At 36.7% G+C, this 17,289-nt stretch overlaps 1 protein-coding gene across 1 annotated transcript; it reads right to left on the bottom strand.

Annotated features, from left to right (window-relative positions):
• Window positions 1-12,332: 12,332 nt before the first annotated feature.
• Window positions 12,333-17,087, bottom strand: LOC112278227 (uncharacterized). Its single transcript, XM_024511412.3, has 14 exons — window positions 16,721-17,087; window positions 16,286-16,505; window positions 16,022-16,098; window positions 15,655-15,864; window positions 15,291-15,515; window positions 15,052-15,134; window positions 14,809-14,909; window positions 14,559-14,682; window positions 14,171-14,325; window positions 13,898-14,034; window positions 13,574-13,744; window positions 13,172-13,396; window positions 12,767-12,994; window positions 12,333-12,590 (listed from the first exon to the last, which is right to left on the bottom strand). Exons 1-14 carry the CDS (start codon window positions 16,853-16,855, stop codon window positions 12,492-12,494), a joined length of 2,190 nt encoding a protein of 729 aa, XP_024367180.1. The 5' UTR covers window positions 16,856-17,087; the 3' UTR covers window positions 12,333-12,491.
• Between the last annotated feature and the right edge of the window lie 202 nt (window positions 17,088-17,289).

Genomic DNA, 17,289 nt, shown 5'->3' with positions numbered 1-17,289 from the left:
ATAATAAGAAGAGTGCTTTGATTTGAAAGATGTCAAATTGACATCTTAATAACCTTACCCATGGATAAGAAGTATCAATTTCTATTATATCTTGTTTATTGTCCACTTGTTGCTTATAGGCATTGTGGACATAATATGCAAGATGCAAGACAAATTGATATAAATAATATAAGATTCAATGCTAAAGTCATCAACTTGAAGGACTAATGCTATTGATAGTTGGCTATAAAAGCAATAAATATCTATTACATTTTAGTAATATTTGAAAAAAAACCAACTACTTTTGTAAGGAATTGTTATTGCAAAAATTAAGTTTTTTCCTTCTTTATATTTTATTTCTTCTTAAGCCCTCTTTAAGCCAAAACTTCCATTACCTATGCTATGGTTTGTTACTGACATACATATTTACTTGGATCAAAGGAATTAAATAGAAGTAAGTAGAAGTAAATAAATTTGATAATATCTTATAAAGAAGCTCCTTAAAAGCTTCATAGATGCAAATTTGACTTTATATAAGTCTACAGGTCATTGATAGGATTAAAACTTGGCCAAAAAGTTGACCACATGTCACACAAGTTAGCCACTTGTGGTACAAGTTGGATATGCAATACACATATAAAAAAACTCGCGTTGCAAGTTTGATATGTGTTGGTGGTCTTTTAGAATATTGCTATATAATTCTCAGTTAGATAGTATATATTGAGGCAAAAATAAGCCCTTTTTCATTCTTTTCAATACCTTTCTTATTATTAGACTTATTTCAAGACTCTTTAAACTTCTTGTCTTTGGCAATAGCCACTTTAATTTTAATATTATACTATCTTTGAGTGATTATCTACTTTTATCTAGTAAAACAAGAGTATATTAATCCTTTCATTCTTTGTGATTCATATCCTTGATATCCTTGGTCCTAAGTTGTAATCTCAAAGAGAGAGAAAGTACATTCAAGTATATAAAATATTTGTCAAAAATTTCTAAAATCCATTTATAAATGAAAGAAAAAATTATCATGATGTCAATTGGTATGAAGGACAAGAACATGATAAAGACAAATAAACAAGTGAGACTTCTCTCATAGAAAGATGAAAAAATAGAAATAACTTGATATATATATTAAAAAAGAAACTGGAATGGCTATTGCCAAAAGCCAAGAAAATTAGAGACCCTTGAAATTAGATTGGAAGTAAGAAAGGAGTTGACAAGAGTGAAGAAGGCTTCACTCTTCTCTCTATATATACTATCTAACTAGGGGCTACATGGCGACGTTTTATAGGACCTCCAATATGTGTTGACTTTGTAGGACACATGCTTTGACTTACAAGGTAAGTTTTTTTACGTATGGGCCACATAGTTACCTTGATCTTTAAGCTAACAACATGTGTGGCTTGTGGCCAACTTGTTGACCACATTTCTAATCCCCAAAAGTCAATTAAAGACACCTATAAAATCAAAGCAACGTCTATGAGGCTTCTAGGAAGCTTTCATATCAAATACTAAAGAATTAACTTACTTTTATCTACTTTTATTTACTTCTACCTATTTATATATGTAATTATTGGCTTACATGCATATGTCCGTGACATAACCCTTCCTTCTAGAGACGAGTTCCACGAGAAGCGGTAATCATATGTTGAGAAAATCTATGATGCGACAAATTTTATTCGCCACATACTCTGATCTTTGTTCTCTTCAAAGATGATTGATAGGGCCTCTCAACTATCCGTAGTATCCTATATTAAGGCAGAAAGACCACCCAGTTATTTGATCATTGTTGAGGCCTTCATAACTTCCTTCGAATAAAATATTTGGAACACCATCAGGAGTTGTTCCTACCTCTAGTAAAATTATTAAACATCGAGAGTCCCTTCCAAGGTCGTGATACCAAGCACGTTGTATCCTGCCATCTATTCGAAGAAGAACATGTCATTTTTGAAGATATTCATCTCGATTGTATCCTCTTGAAGGTTGTGACAATCGTAATGTCTCGTCCGATAGATCAGCAAACAAAGGCTCTTGAGTTGAATCCTCTGATTATTGGTTCTTCATTTCCTGAGCATCACAACTACAAAAGAGCTACAAACAAGGATTGAAAGTAGAATTTTATCTTGCCTAGATTTTATTTCTTTTATAAGAAAGATTTTCATCTTGATTTTTATAGATGTCATCGATGAAAAGCCTCCATAGCCTTTGCTGCATTTGAAAGTTTTTTTACTAGCTGCCATGTGCATTCACTAATATCATATCCGTGCCAATGGACAAGATATTCCAATTTATTTCGACGCCGCCTTGAATCTAAGACTTCTTCTACTTCAAACTCTTCATTATTGTCCACTTCTATAAGAGGAGGTGGATCTTGTTTTTTTCTTGGTATGTCCACTCTCTTGTATGGTTCAAAAAGAGACACGTCAAATACTGGATGGATTTTCATTGATTCTCGTAGATGTAAACAATATGCAACTGAATTGATTTGTGTAGAAATAGAAAACGGTCCAATCTTTCGATAGTCCATCTTGTCACGAGAACGAGTGGTCTTGATATTGCGACGAAGTAACCATATCTTATCACCTATGTGGAATGGTGGTTGTTCCTTTCGATAGACATCTGCACTGACTTTTTGTTGTTCTTGAGCTTCTTTTAACTATGCCTTCATCGTTGCATGTAGCTCTGACAAATGAATTGCCAAAACTTTTGCAACAAGATTATCAACTTTTGAAAAGTCAAAAGTATCAAGTCATGGATGATAACCATAATTAGCAAAGAAAGGTGTTTGTTTTGTAGAAGAATGTATCGTGTTATTGTAAGCAAACTCTGCTAATGGCAAAAGAGCTGTCTAATCATCTTGTTGGTAGTTAATGGTACATCTTAAATATTGCTCCAAATCTTGATTAACACGCTTTGTTTGTCCATCAGTTTGAGGATGGAATGCCGAAGATAGTTTTATATCCACTTTTAGAATCTTAAAAAGAGTCCGCCAAAATCTTGATACAAATTGAGTTCCTCTATTTGATATAATATCTTTCAATAATCTATGATAACGATAGATATTGTCAAGAAAGAGCTTAACTGTTTCTTCACCTGTGATAGATTTTGTACATGGTACGAAATGTGCCATCTTGGTAAAACGATCTACTATCACAAATATAGAGTCATAAGAACCTGAGATTGGAAGATCCGTGATGAAATCCATAGAAATAGAAGACCATGGTTGTTCTGGAATGGGTAATGGCTGAAAAAGTCCATAAGGTTGATGACAAGGAGTTTTTGATCTCGAGCAAACATTACAAGATTGTACAAAATCTTTGACTACTTTCGACATTTGTGGCCACCAAAAGTCCTTAGATATTAGTTCCAAAGTTTTATTGTACCCAAAATATCCTGCTGCTGGAAAGTCATGACGAGCTTGAAGAACACGTAATCGAGCTTCATCTTCTGGAACATATAGGCGTCCCTCAAAATATAGTAGATTGTTTTTGAATTCAAACTTGGAAGTATCATGAGACTTTGAAGGATTTCTCTTCATTTCACTATTAAGAGGATCAGAAGATATACTTGACTGAACTTGCTTAATAAAAGTTGAATCAACAAGTAGTGTTGATTTCATTGCTTAAAGATGAAGATGCTCTGGCTTCAAGAGAATTATTTGTTGTTGATCAAAAGCAGCATCTCCTTCCTTTGATGCAAGATAAGATCATCTAAAGAGTATATTTCACAAATCTTGTTGTTTTCTTGGTCAATAAGTGATCTTGAATTCGAATCTTGACAAAGACATACTCTAATAGGCTTGGCAATGATTCAAAACACGTGCTGACATAAAATATTCTAGGTTCTTGTAATCCGTATATACTATGACTGGGCTAGAAGCACCTTTTAGACAATGGCACCATTCTTGAAATGAATCCACGATTGCATGAAGTTCTTTGTCATGGATCTCGTAGTTGATTTTAGCTGCTGAAAATATTTTGGAATGAAAAGCTATTAGGTGAAGTTTATCATCTGTTCCCATTTGTGATAATACGTCACCCAAAGCAAAGTGTGATGCTTCTATTTCCATAAAAAATGGCTTAGAAAAATCAACGTAATACAAGATTGGTGCAGAAACAAAGGCTCTCTTCAAAGCTTCAAATGCTACTTCTGCTTCTTGATTCTTTTGAAGTTTGTCTTTGCAATTCAAACATGTAAGTGGAGCTACAACTTGAGAGAAGTCTTTGATGAAGATCCGATAGTAGTTGATAAATCTCAAAAAGCATTGGGCATCTCTTATCATTTTTGGGATCTTCTAATTCATAATAGTTTGAACTTTCTTAGGATCCATCATAAGTCCATCATTTGAAATGATGTATCCTAAGAAGTCGACTTGAGTAATGTGAAATACACACTTTTCTATCTTGGCATAGAGTCTTGCATCTCTTAGTTTTTGTAATACTTGGCAAACATGAAGTTCATGATCTTTCTATATTCTTAGAATAGATTAAGATGTCGTCTAGGTAACAGACAATAAAATCATCTAAAAACTCCCAAAAGACATCATTCATTAGATGTTGGAATGTTGCTCGTGCATTTGTAAGTCTAAAAGGTATGACGTTGTATTCAAAATATCCATACCTTCTTCGAAACGTAGTCTTCCATTCATCTCTTTCTTTGATGCGTACCAAATTGTATGCTCCCCATAGATCTATTTTTGTATAGATCTTAGCTTGATTCAACTGATCAAGAAGTCCACATATTAAAGGTAGCAGGTACCTGTTTTTGATAGTGATTTTGTTGAGTCCTCAATAATCAACACACATCCGCTGTCACGGACACAGAATATAAACTTGATATCTACCAAGAAGTTCAAGAAGAACTGGCAAGAACTAGATTAATCAGATGAATACAAGAACAATACCAGAGAGGTGAGCTAGAGCTCCAAGAGATGTGTTGTCGAGACTGAAGAACTCTTCAGCCTCGATCCCAATATATACTCCTATTTAGGAAGCTTCTCAAGCAACTTCTACCAACTATGAAGCTTCTAGAAGGTTCCAGAGACTTGCTTCTAGAAGGTTCTAGAAACTTATCTCTAGAAGGTTCTAAGGACTATGTCCCTAACATCTTCTATCAACTAAGAAGCTTCTAGAAGGTTCCAGAGACTTGCTTCTAGAAGGTTCTAGAAGCTTGTCTCTAGAAGGTTCTAAAAACTTGTCTCTAGAAGGTTCTAAGGACTATGTCCCTAACATCACCCCCTCCTTTAGCTTCGAGGTCTCTGAGAAGTAATGTTATTGTCAATCAGTACCAATGCAAGAAAATGAAGATCTGTCGCATAACGTTTGCTATGAACTCCAACTGTTGTTCACGAGGTAAGTGGTTCATCGGCCCTTGAAGCCAACGGTAGTCACCCACTCCTTCAACTTCTGCCCAAGCATGAACTTCCGTGTCTTCATTGTGAAATTGTCTTGCAAATATGCCTTCTGGTTGACCATCATAAGCAGGCTCAGACTCAAATACAATCACCAGTGATCGGTTACTTGGTATCCTCCGTCGTCGTCATGGTGCAGGTGGTTCTTCATCTTGGGGTCGCCTTCGTGAACTAGTGATCTTTTCCTGGAAGAGTGCAATGTCCTCGCTCGCGTAGTTTCTCTAATACCAAACGAACGTGTTTTTCATGGTCTTCCTCATTTTTGGAGAATATCAAAATATCATCCAAATAGATGACAACAAAATCGTCAAGGTACTCTCGGAAAATGTCATTCATCATATGTTGAAAGACCGCTAGAGCATTGGTAAGACCAAAAGGCATGACATTATATTCAAAATGGCCATACCTTGTACGGAACGCTGTCTTCCACTCATCTCCTTCCTTCATTCGTACGAGGTTGTAAGCTCCCCTTAGATCAATTTTTTTAAAGATCCTTGCACGTCCAAGTTGTTCTAAGAGACCAGAAATCAAGGATAACGGGTAATGATTCTTCTTTGTTACCTTGTTGAGACCTCGATAGTCCATGCACATCCGCAACGAGCCATCTTTCTTCTTCACAAATAAGATGGGTGCTCCAGCTGACGATTTTGAATGACGGATGAAGTTCTTGGCTAGATTTTCGTCGATGTACTTCCGCAATTCCGCCAACTCCATCTGCGATAGATTGTAGATTGGGCCAAAAGGCGGTTGTGATCCTTTCTGTAAGTCTATGGTGCAATCATATGGTCTGTGTTCCGGTAGCATGTCGGCATTTTTCTTTTGAAACACGTCTTTAAAATCCTTATATTGCTCTGATATACTTGCTGTCGAGATCTTCTCCCCAGTAGTTGGAGCCGCATAAATGACAAACGGTGTGCCTCCCTTGGACAATCTTATAAATGCTCTTGCTCCAATAAATAAGGATTTCTCTATTCGGGATTTTCTACTAGGCTTGTTCTTGGGTGGTTTTGTGGGAAAGGTCATCTTCCGCAACTTCCAATCTATGGATGGGTTATGCTTTTCTAACCAAGAAAGACCAAGAATAACAGGATTTGATGGGATTCTAATAATATTAAAAATAATATGACTACTATGGTCCTTAAACGTCACTTCTATAGGTTTTGATTCATGGGTGACACTACTAGACAATAAAGGTCGTCCATCTATGACCTCAACGTGAACAGGTTTGGATTTTTGTACTAAAGGGATCTTATGACGCTTTACAAATTCTTCGTCTAAAAAATAAGCAGATGCTCTTGAATCTAATAATGCTAAGGTTCTCAGTTTTTGAGGGCCAATAAGCAAAGGGATTGTAAAACAAAGGGCAGGTTGAGCGGAAAGAAAGGAACCTGGTTGTTGTTGCGATATTTCACTGTCCAGCCGCACGGTTCCTATTGTGGCTGGGCATCCTCGTTTTCCTGAATAAATGTACCCCTAGTCTTAATAATACGTCGATTTTGCTTCTTGGGGCAGTTTCCAACTTTGTGGCCTTCTTCACCATAATACAAGCATAGACCTTCCTCCATACGTCGCTTTTTTTTCTTCTAGAGTAAGAGATTTGACACGTACCGCATCAATTTGCATGTCTTCTACCTCTGAATGTGAATTCATGCTGCTTGCCGACATAGTTGGGGTGTGGCGAACCGTATGTTGTCTTGAACGTTGGTCTTGGCGACGTTGGAATAGGCGGTTATCGCACTTCACAGCTTGGCTAATAGCTTCGTTGAGCGTTTGCGGATCAGGAGGAGTTAACAGTAAATCCTTCACATCGTCCCTTAAACCCCAATAGAATTGACTCATCAACGCTTCTTTGTCCCAATTGATGTAACATGCTAATTGCTTGAACTCCGATGCATAGGCTGATGTAGAACGCATCCCTTGTCGTAGTGACCGGATCTTTGTTGTAGCCCATCGAACCTTGTCATGTTCACCAAATGCTTCCGCAAATGCCTCCAAAAAGGTTTCAAAGCTGTTTAGTATGGACGATTGTTTCTCAAACAAAGGAGCAAACCATGATAGAACTTGTCCTGTAAGTAAGGTTCCAACAAGCCCAACACGTGACTCCTCCGTTGGATAGCGTTCGGGCTGTAAAACTGTTATCAACCTGATTTGGTTGACGAATCCTCGAAACTTAGAACATGTACCATCGAACTTGTCCGGAAGGCTAACTCGGGGTTCCTTATGTTGTAGAACCAGCGGTGCTTGTCGAACCTGAGGCAAAGTTGCTTCTCCAAGTATAGAAGTTTGAGGCTGGTCCAACCTAGATTGTGCCATCTTAGATGCTCCATCATTATGAAGCCTTGCCACGACTCCTTCAATCTCTGCAGTTCTTTGCGATAACGTAGCGAGGGCATTCATGATAGCATCTAACTTCGACTTTGAACTTTCCGTCATACTAATGTCTTGGCCCCTGACCATTCTAAGAGAAGGACAGAAATGATTCTACAAGAAGACAATATTGGTTTAGAAGAGGGTACTCCGCAACCTCTAAAATGCCTTAAGAGCTTCAAGAAAAGGGGTAATCCACTCTCTCCAAGAAGAATAAGACTCCAATATTGTAACAAAAGAAGTATCAGTTTAGAAGAGGGTAATCCGCAACCTCTAAAGTGCTAGTACACTTCCAAGCAGAGGGATAATCCACACTCTAACAAAGAAGAAACTAGCTCTGATATCTGAGGTGAGTTCAGTCTCGACAAACTGTCACGGACACAGAATACAGACTTGATATCTACCAAGAAGTTTAAGAAGAACTGGCAAGAACTAGATTAATCAGATGAATACAAGAACAACACCAGAGAGGTGAGCTAGAGCTCCAAGAGATGTGTTGTCGAGACTGAAGAACTCTTCAGCCTCGATCCTAATATATACTCATATTTAGGAAGCTTCTCAAGCAACTTCTACCAATTAGGAAGCTTCTAGAAGGTTCTAGAGACTTGCTTCTAGAAGGTTCTAAGGACTATGTCCCTAACATCTTCTATCAACTAAGAAGCTTCTAGAAGGTTCTAAAGACTTGCTTCTAGAAGGTTCTAGAAGCTTGTCTCTAGAAGGTTCTAGAAACTTGTCTCTAGAAGGTTCTAAAGACTATGTCCCTAACATCCGCAACGATCCATCTTTTTTCTTCATAAATAAAATTGGAGCTCTTGTTGGAGATTTGGAATGGTGTATGAAGTTCTTGGCCAAATTTTCTTTAATATACTCCTTGAATTTAGCTAACTCATTTTGAGATAAATTGTAGATTGGTCCAAATAGCGATTGTGCTCCTTCTTGAAGGTCAATTGAGCAATCATAGGAACGATGTTTTGGAAGAGTATCCACATTCTTTTTCTCAAATACATCTTAAAAATCTTGATATTGGCTTGGAATGCCACTTCAAGTCTTTTCACCAATAGAAATAGGTGTGGCATAAATGACACAAGGTGATCCTTCTTTTGCAGCATGCAAGAAAGGACTTGCACCTACAAATATAGGTTTAATTATACTAGACTTATGACTTTATACTTGATTAACTACACTCTTAGTTATACTTTCATAAAAGTCAAGACTACGAGAAGTTCATTGCTTGACTCAATGTTTGAAGATCACGTAAGTTGAGCATTAATTTTTTTACCTCATATTGTAATCTGTAGAGAAATTGGCTAATAAGTGCAACATCATTCCACTTGATATCTATTGCAAGTTGTCAAAATTGTGAAGCATACAACGTTATTGATCGATTGCCTTGTTGCAAAATACGGATCTTATTGGTTGCAACCCGAATTCCATCATGTTCTCCATACATGGATCAAAACTTTGCCAAAAAAGCCTCTAGATTATCCAATATTGGATCTCATCATTCAAGAAAAGATGAAAATTATGTTAATGCTGAACCTGAAAGAAGCGTACCAATGAATCTAACTTGTGATCCTAGAATTGGATAGCTTTGGGGTTGAAGTTCAATCACAAGTTGTACTTGATTGATAAATCTTCTAAACTTTGATCTAGTGCCATCAAACTTCTCGGGTAGGGAAATTCTTAGTTCTCTAACATTGAAATGACGTTCCACCATAGGAGAAGAGACATGATTTGGTGCAAATGTTGAAGCAGCTCCAATCATTTCTATATCTTCACTTCTTGCCAATCTTGTTGCTCCTTGTGGTGGTAAATTGAGTTGATGCATCGCAAGCATTAACTCCCTCAATTGTTCTTATATTTGTGCCATTGCACTCTTCATTTCAGTAAGTTTTGCCATCAAAACACTTACAAAAGAGAAGATGTCTAATATTGCTCAAGCCAAATAAAAGAAAGGACTTGAGAACAAAAAAAATACTAAGGACAATATCAGTTTAGAAGAGGGTAATCCACAACTGCTAATATGCTTGTGTCTTATCAAGAAAAAGGGGTAATCCACTCTTAATCAAGATTAGACAAAGCTCTGATATTATAGGTGTACTCTTGTCAATCTATTAAGGACAAAAACATAATAAAGACAAATAAACAAGTGCGACTTCTTTCATAGAAAGATGACAAAATAGAAATAACTTGATATATATATTAAGAAAGAAACTGGAATGGCTATTGCCAAAAGCCAAGAAAACTAGAGACCCTTGAAACTAGACTGGACGCAAGAAAGGAGTTGACAAGTTATTTTTGACAAGTTTTTTTTTCATAATATAAACTTATAAAAGTAATATACAATAAAATAAAATTTATTAATGATATGAGATTTAGGATTTGAGGTTTTGAGTTATACAAGAAAAAAAAGAAGAAAAAATCTAATTCTATTAAAATAAATAAATAATAAATAATAAATAAATAAATAAGTTGAACTACAACAATATAATTATTTAAGTTAATTTGTGACTTTTTTATTTATAAATTTATTTTTTTGTATTAAAAATATTATATATTACTTATTGATTTTTTATTTTTTAATTTTAAAAATTAGCTCTTAATTATAATAAGACAAAACACAAACATATTTAATATTTGGCCTAATAATAAACTTATACATCAAAATAAAGAAAAGATTTAAAAAAAAAATAACTTTTATTTGATAATGCTATGTATTAATCTATTTATAAAATTCATATCATAATTTTTAAAAAAAATTAAAATCTTTTCTTTTTTAATTTATTAATCTCTTTACTCTATGATTAGCATTTTTTTTGGAAAATATTAAGTGAAACTTGTTATTGAATTATGAATAATTTATTGATTAAATTATTCATAATTCAATAACAAGTTTAAAGATATATATATATATATATATATATATATATATATATATATATATATATAGTATAAAACATAAAATTTATTACATCAATTAAAAAAACTACAACCTTTTAAAGATAAATAACAATTAATTTAAATATTAATTATAATAATAAACAAAATTGATATATTATAACTACATATTATCTTATTTTTTTCTAAATTTCAACTAAACCACTTTCATTTTGGTGAACTATGCCATAATTTTAAGGTCTTTGATACACCAAAATAATTTCCATAAGTAATATAAATTTTTAAGAAGATACTCAAAAATTGCAATATTAAGTCAACATTAATGTAATAGAGAAGAATTTATGGTATCTAATCTTATTAAAAGTTTTATATTTATAAAAAAAACGAAGATGAAAGAAGTTTATTCTCTGTAATAAAATATCAAGCTTCAATATTATAAAGCTGGAGTCATATAAATATTTTTTTAAATGATTTAATAAATTCATATTTTTTAAATCATTTAAATGTATAAAATTATTTAAAAATTTATATAAATAAGAAAGGAAAAAAAGTAAAAAAAATTTTAAAATCATGATATTATATTGCTTAGTCTTGTTACATATCAAATGATATGAATTCAATTAAATTTAGCAAAAGAAAATTGACATGCATATGACAAAGAACCTAAATAGTGTTAAATCACAAATGAAGATATGAAAATAATTGAAAATATTAAAAATAGCTTTAATCTTGGTTCTATGTTAATAAAAACCCATTTAGAAATTTCTTAGTGATTGTAAGTCATTCAAGATAAATATCAAAATTTTAGAAAGTTTTTTAAATAGCTTTTGAAGGATTAAAAAATTCTACAAAAAAAATCTTGTAGTCACACACTACATTTAAAGATACTTGTAAGTCCAACCATATTTTTTTTTAAATTCACGTTGTTTAACAAAAAATATTATCAAACTAATTTGTTTTTCTTCTCATTATTAGTTTGTTGTACTTCAACCTCATATTTATATCCTTACAGATAATTGTTAACTGTAATTAAACTTCTACTGATTACTAATTAGATTTTTTTAAAATCATAATTTACTAATTTGACATATTTTTTTTGTAATATTCTTTGAATAAAAAATTTATCTGTGTGTGTATATGTATATATATATATATATATATATAATGTGTGTGTGTGTGTGTGTATTGTGAAGAAGTCCAAAAGAATGCTACTGTATAAAAAATACTGTCAATTCTTAGAAACTTAATTGAACCAAATATTCATTCCATCAATGTACATCCAAAATGCAAGTTATATATGTATATACACAAACATTGAGAGATTTGATTTGAAACAAGTTTTTTTGAGAAACCAAACAAGGATCATTCTATTTTATTTATCAAATTTTTTTTGTAGGTTTCATGGGTTCTTTGAAATTATTGAAGTGGCGATTTTAAGAAAATAGTACATACCTACCTGCCAATAGCAACACGTGGGTAATATGTACATAATTACAGCATCACTTACATATAATTATGCCACGTTCCCTCCACATCAGCAGCGTTATTGTGGACTCACGGGATCACATTTCTCTTTTGAAACATGTTCAGAGTACGTGGCATTATTTTTATCAAACGTGTTCTAGATTCTAGAGAAGCACATAAAACACGGCTAGAGCATTTAGATCCATAGCACTGGCGTTAAAAACAGTCTTTGAGATAAAACCTGAAACCATTACAATAATTCACTGATAGTAAACATTGTCTCAACCTTTGGTTGCATTTAGTTTTATCTACTTTTCACCACACGAAAACTCATCACAAAAGCCGAGCCGTAAGGGTAGTAAATTACAGATTAAAGAAATAAGTCGTCTCCAGGGCCAAGGTTGTCAACAGGCGGACGTTGAAGATGGTGGTTTGTCACTGACTGGTACGCCATCGCTAAAGCCAGGACCTGGTTGTACATAGAATCGAGGTGTTCAGGTTCATGTTGAGTTACCAAATTTGAAGAACTATTCACTGCAAAGAATGAACAGACTTCTAAGTACTGTGAAAATATAAGAGAACGTCGAAGATTGATTACGTTCTTCTCATGGAAACTGAAAACGTTCTTAGCTACAGACAGCATACCGTTCCATCTTGATAGGGAGCTGCGTAGATGCCAGTTTGGACAGTGATCCGCCGCCGAGTACCATTTATTTTCTTGAAGCCAGTGGGGATCACTATCACTGGCATACCCACAAGATTGCCCACGCATACCTTCTCCCAGTCTGTTGCATTTCCAATAAATGCATCTATTTTCTGCCTCTGAATAGTTTGAATAACTTCATGTGCCAGCTTTCCACGAGCTCTTTGCGCCTGCGTGGTCGAACGGACTGAAACATTTAGTAAAAAAAATATGAAGAATACAGAATCAGCTTTTTAGAAATTAACAGCGGACGTAACACTTATTACAGCCGCTTGGTTTGTAGTTCTGACCGTTCAATATAAGCACCCAAATCAACCAGATTAAATGTTTCAAGAGCCGGTTTTAACCTGTATGTAGTCCACAGCTGAAATCAGGCGAGTCCGCCGAAGCTCAACTGGCCACGCAGTCTGATCCTCGTAATTATCATCTAGACCCGCTCGCTGCCAGTGATCAAAATGTGCCAGTACGTCCACGTCCATTGTTACGTTGAGAATGAACTGCGCTGAAGGTACAGTGTAGTTCAACGCAAATGGGACCATCGTCACCTGTTTGGATGCAAGAGCTTTCACCACCTTCAGGTGGCACCAACACCAACTAAGGTCAGCTTCATGTAGCACCAACCCGAGCTAGTTCTACGAATCGTGACATCTCACCTCGCTCGACATGCCCAGCCCACATGATCCAAACGTCTTGATTTGCTTACAATACCAAAAAGAATGCGAGAAAACAATTCTTAACGAGAAGCTTACCCCCATGTCTGCATCCGGCAGATAACCCACGGTTAACTTGGAGACATCAATAAAGAATGGGTCTTTCAAATGGATATCCTCTGAGGACCAGTCCCTTGGATCCTTGCCCCTAATCACGTCGAGTACTATAGCGCAATCGGCTGCAGATCGACAGAGAGGACCAAGTTTGTCCTGCAGACAAAGACAGTTTCATAGATATGCTCCAATATATTAAAGCCTCAATGCCCGACTTTTGGTTTCTGAAAATTGGTCATCAAGCAGCAGGAAAATACGATACAAGAATTCCATCATATCCACATAATGCACAATGTTGAGAACATGTACCATGCTTTCAGATAAGCTCATAACCCAGGATCGTCCCACCATTCCAAAGCTGGGACGCAATCCAGTTATCCCCGTGCGAGAGGATGGGTACACGATAGACCCTGCTGTCTCCGAGCCGATTGCGAAGGGTACATTTCCTGTCAAAACCATTAAACATAGCCCGAATCTTAGCTTCTACTAATTCCCCACATTATATGTGAATTTTGAATCTTCAGTCAAGCCTCATCTGAATCTCGTCTTCAGTAATGTAGCACTTGTTAAGATGGAAAGTACCTGCAGATGTACAAGCAGCTGGTCCAGCAGACGATCCAGTGCTGCCTTCGTGGATATTCCACGGATTCTTTGTTCGACCTCCAAACCAAATGTCATCCCAAGCCAGCGCCCCTGTTGCGAGCTTGGCTATCAGAACTGCACCAGCCGCTTTGAGCCTGCAATCATTTGGACAGTTGTAATTTGAACTTGGACTGCAGCTCTACTTGATATCAAGTTGGAAATAACGAAGCATCACAAGTCTTGAGAGCAGCCACAAACTGATACATAATTATACGTCCACAGAAAACCAACCCAGAAGTGAATAATTTGCAAATTTAATGAGCGGCAGTTTCTGTGCTCAAGCAACATCAAACAATCATTATTACAAAGCTACAAAAACTACACTCACTTCTGATAAACTAAGGATTCCTCGTTGATGACTTGATTTTTGAAAACGCTTGAGCCCCATGTGGTTTTGTACCCTGGGACGGCGATAATGTCCTTCAGTCCGTATGGTATTCCGTGCAATGGCCCTGTAGAACCAGTTTTAAATCAACAACATAAGTAACATTCCCACAAAAATTCTAAGAGCAGAATTATACCCGTGTAGAGAATCACTCTAAAATACACAGCCTCCTTTGCGTGTATTTTGTGGTCACCTAAATAAACTCCTTCGGCAAGTAATTTATCAGCAGCAGTGGCCTGCTCAAGGGCCAGCTTCTCAGTATACGTCACCACTGCATTCAGGACATAATCAACCCTACAGATGAAACAAGATATTTTTAGGATACCATCACTGTAATGAAATCTGGAACAAAAGCAAGCAACAGAAAATTTAACCTAAACCTCATGTTTCACGGGTAACGACTTGACTAGTAAACTTCACAGGTCATCGTCGTTACTTCTTCAGCCGTGCTGTGTACAGCTTAACAAGGTCCACCGAGGTTATTTGCTTGGACCGTAGCAATGAACCCAATTGAAGAATCTGACATAAACATAAAAATAAAAATAAATCAACATTAGCGAGCTCGTCACATGGTTCCTGAGGTATATTCTACACAACAATGATGAAGGAGTCTTCTGCTCACTGATCACAATTGCATTCATTAGAATTATTCGCATCTTGTTAGGAGTCTCTTACACTCATGAAAGCAAGATCCTCATCATTCTTAGGACGCTGCACGTTGTCCAAAATCGGGTATGAAAACTTGATATCTGGTTCACTAAACTCTTTTTTATTGAAACCTGGATCGAAGAGAAGTGGTACGGGATTCCTCAACCCCCCATCAGGATGAGCCACTAATTCCCTGTTAGCTCGAACCCCCACAATGTTTTTTGTGAGGACGCCATTTGCTACTTCCTTTTGCTGCAAGTCAAGGAGATAAACAATATGAATAGAAGCCTGAAAATCCTTGGTGTAAAATCAAGACGGTCTAAAATTCGTGCAGAAAATATCTGAGGAAAGTTGAAACTGACAGTGCTTTTTCAGAGGTGGTGACTCTCACCTGCTCTTCATCAAAAATGTCAGCATCGATGATCTTTGTGGCCACACGAATTGCTGTGGCATTGACTGAAACATCAGATGCTTGCATCGTCCGGGGATCTATGCTGCCCAGCACATTGTCGACCACATGGAGAAGTCCATCACTAGCTAACAAGTCCGCAGTCAACACTCTGGCGTTGCCAATGTATGTTCTCGTTTTCGTCTTGTGAATCTGTGATTTCCCACATTAACATGCAATTTAGAGTGTGAAAGAGTCTCTGTGCTAACGAATGAGCGGACTTGACGAAATCAGGCACATACAGGTCCTGATATTTTTCAGTATTCTTCCACGGTACTCATGAGACGTGGTACAAGACAAGGAGTGTTACTTGTTCAACTGAGCTGCTAGCAAACAGAAGAAGCTGTCCATCTTCTAGATCCTTCACCCGAAATGAACCCTCCACGACTGCATCATGAGGCCGCACGGTCACACGGCTGTCAAAGAGGAGCCTCTTGCAATAATTGTTTGAGATCTTTACCACAACCCTAACGCAACAATAGTTGTTCCATGATCAACTAAGCATTTCACTTCTCGGAAAAGAGTTATTTTCATCTAACAGGCCCTTAATTGTGGATGATGCCAAATGACTTACTAAAATTCAAAAGAATCGTCTTCAGGTTGGTGGAGGAAAGGAGATCCGCAGTGGAGGTGCAAGGCCGCGCCTTGTAAAAGGCGTGCACGCAAATCAAGCGAGAGTTTTTGAAAGCTATTTTCAGAGCTTTGTTACTTGGTGCGAAGACTGTGAATGATTTGCCTTTCTCACCAAATGTCTTGTTCAGCGCTGTCCTCTCCAATGCTGCATTGAACGTGGACTGCACATACGATTAAATTTGTTCGTATCGCCCCTTCAGCAGTTTCAAGAAGATGAGACAATCCTAATAATACTTTCACATTCTATATCCATGTCAATAGGGAGGACTCTCGATGTAGGTCAAACCAAACCAGGGCACGACATAGAGGGAACCTTCAAGCACGTACAACAATTTTAAGATTTGTGAAGCTTATGGAATAAGGATTAAAGCCTTACCAGCTCAGGTCTAGAGGCCGAGATGGACCTAATGTCTTTGCAATTAGTTGCGGTGCAACGCCGTTGTGATCCATCTGTCGAAGCTTCTGATGATGTTATAACAGCCAGCAGTATTACCAAGAGAAGGGTCGGCATTAGAACTGTCCACCTTAGTCTGAGAACAAAATACAGCACAGCAGTTGCGACAGACAGACAGACGGACGGACCAGTAGCAGGGCAGGACAGGGCAGGTCAGGGCAGAGGACCAGGGGAGAAGAAGAAAAATAAGAATAATAAATAGGGAAGGAATTACAGGAGGAAGAAGGAGGAGGAAGGAGGAGCAGCACCATCACCAGCAGTAAAGGAAACGAACAAACAGTGGAAGGGTGAGAGAGGGAACAGGTGGGTTGAGGGGAAGGCACCAAAGTTAACACCTTTGAGATGGAAAAGTTGGGTGGGGGCACCAAAGTCAGCACCTTTGAGATGGAAACGTGCAGCAGTGCGTCAGAAACGGAAATGAGGACAAGTCAGAGAGAATCCCGAATCAGAATGCAGTCCACTTCATCCCGCATGTTTCAAGGTCTTGCTCG

This window comes from Physcomitrium patens, chromosome 25 (genome assembly GCF_059467195.1).
Source record: "Physcomitrium patens ecotype Gransden chromosome 25, ASM5946719v1, whole genome shotgun sequence".
Taxonomy (NCBI): domain Eukaryota; kingdom Viridiplantae; phylum Streptophyta; class Bryopsida; order Funariales; family Funariaceae; genus Physcomitrium; species Physcomitrium patens.
Note: the sequence above shows the minus strand (reverse complement) of the source record. Positions and strands in the feature narration are given on the sequence as shown.

Coding starts and splice junctions, on each gene's coding strand:
- LOC112278227 (XM_024511412.3), bottom strand. CDS start 16,855: ATGCCGACCCTTCTCTTGGTAATACTGCTGGCTGTTATAACATCATCA. Junction 15,135..15,290: donor AGGATCTTGCTTTCATGAGT/GTAAGAGACTCC, acceptor TGTTTATGTCAG/ATTCTTCAATTGGGTTCATT. Junction 12,591..12,766: donor CTCCCTATCAAGATGGAACG/GTATGCTGTCTG, acceptor ATGTACAACCAG/GTCCTGGCTTTAGCGATGGC.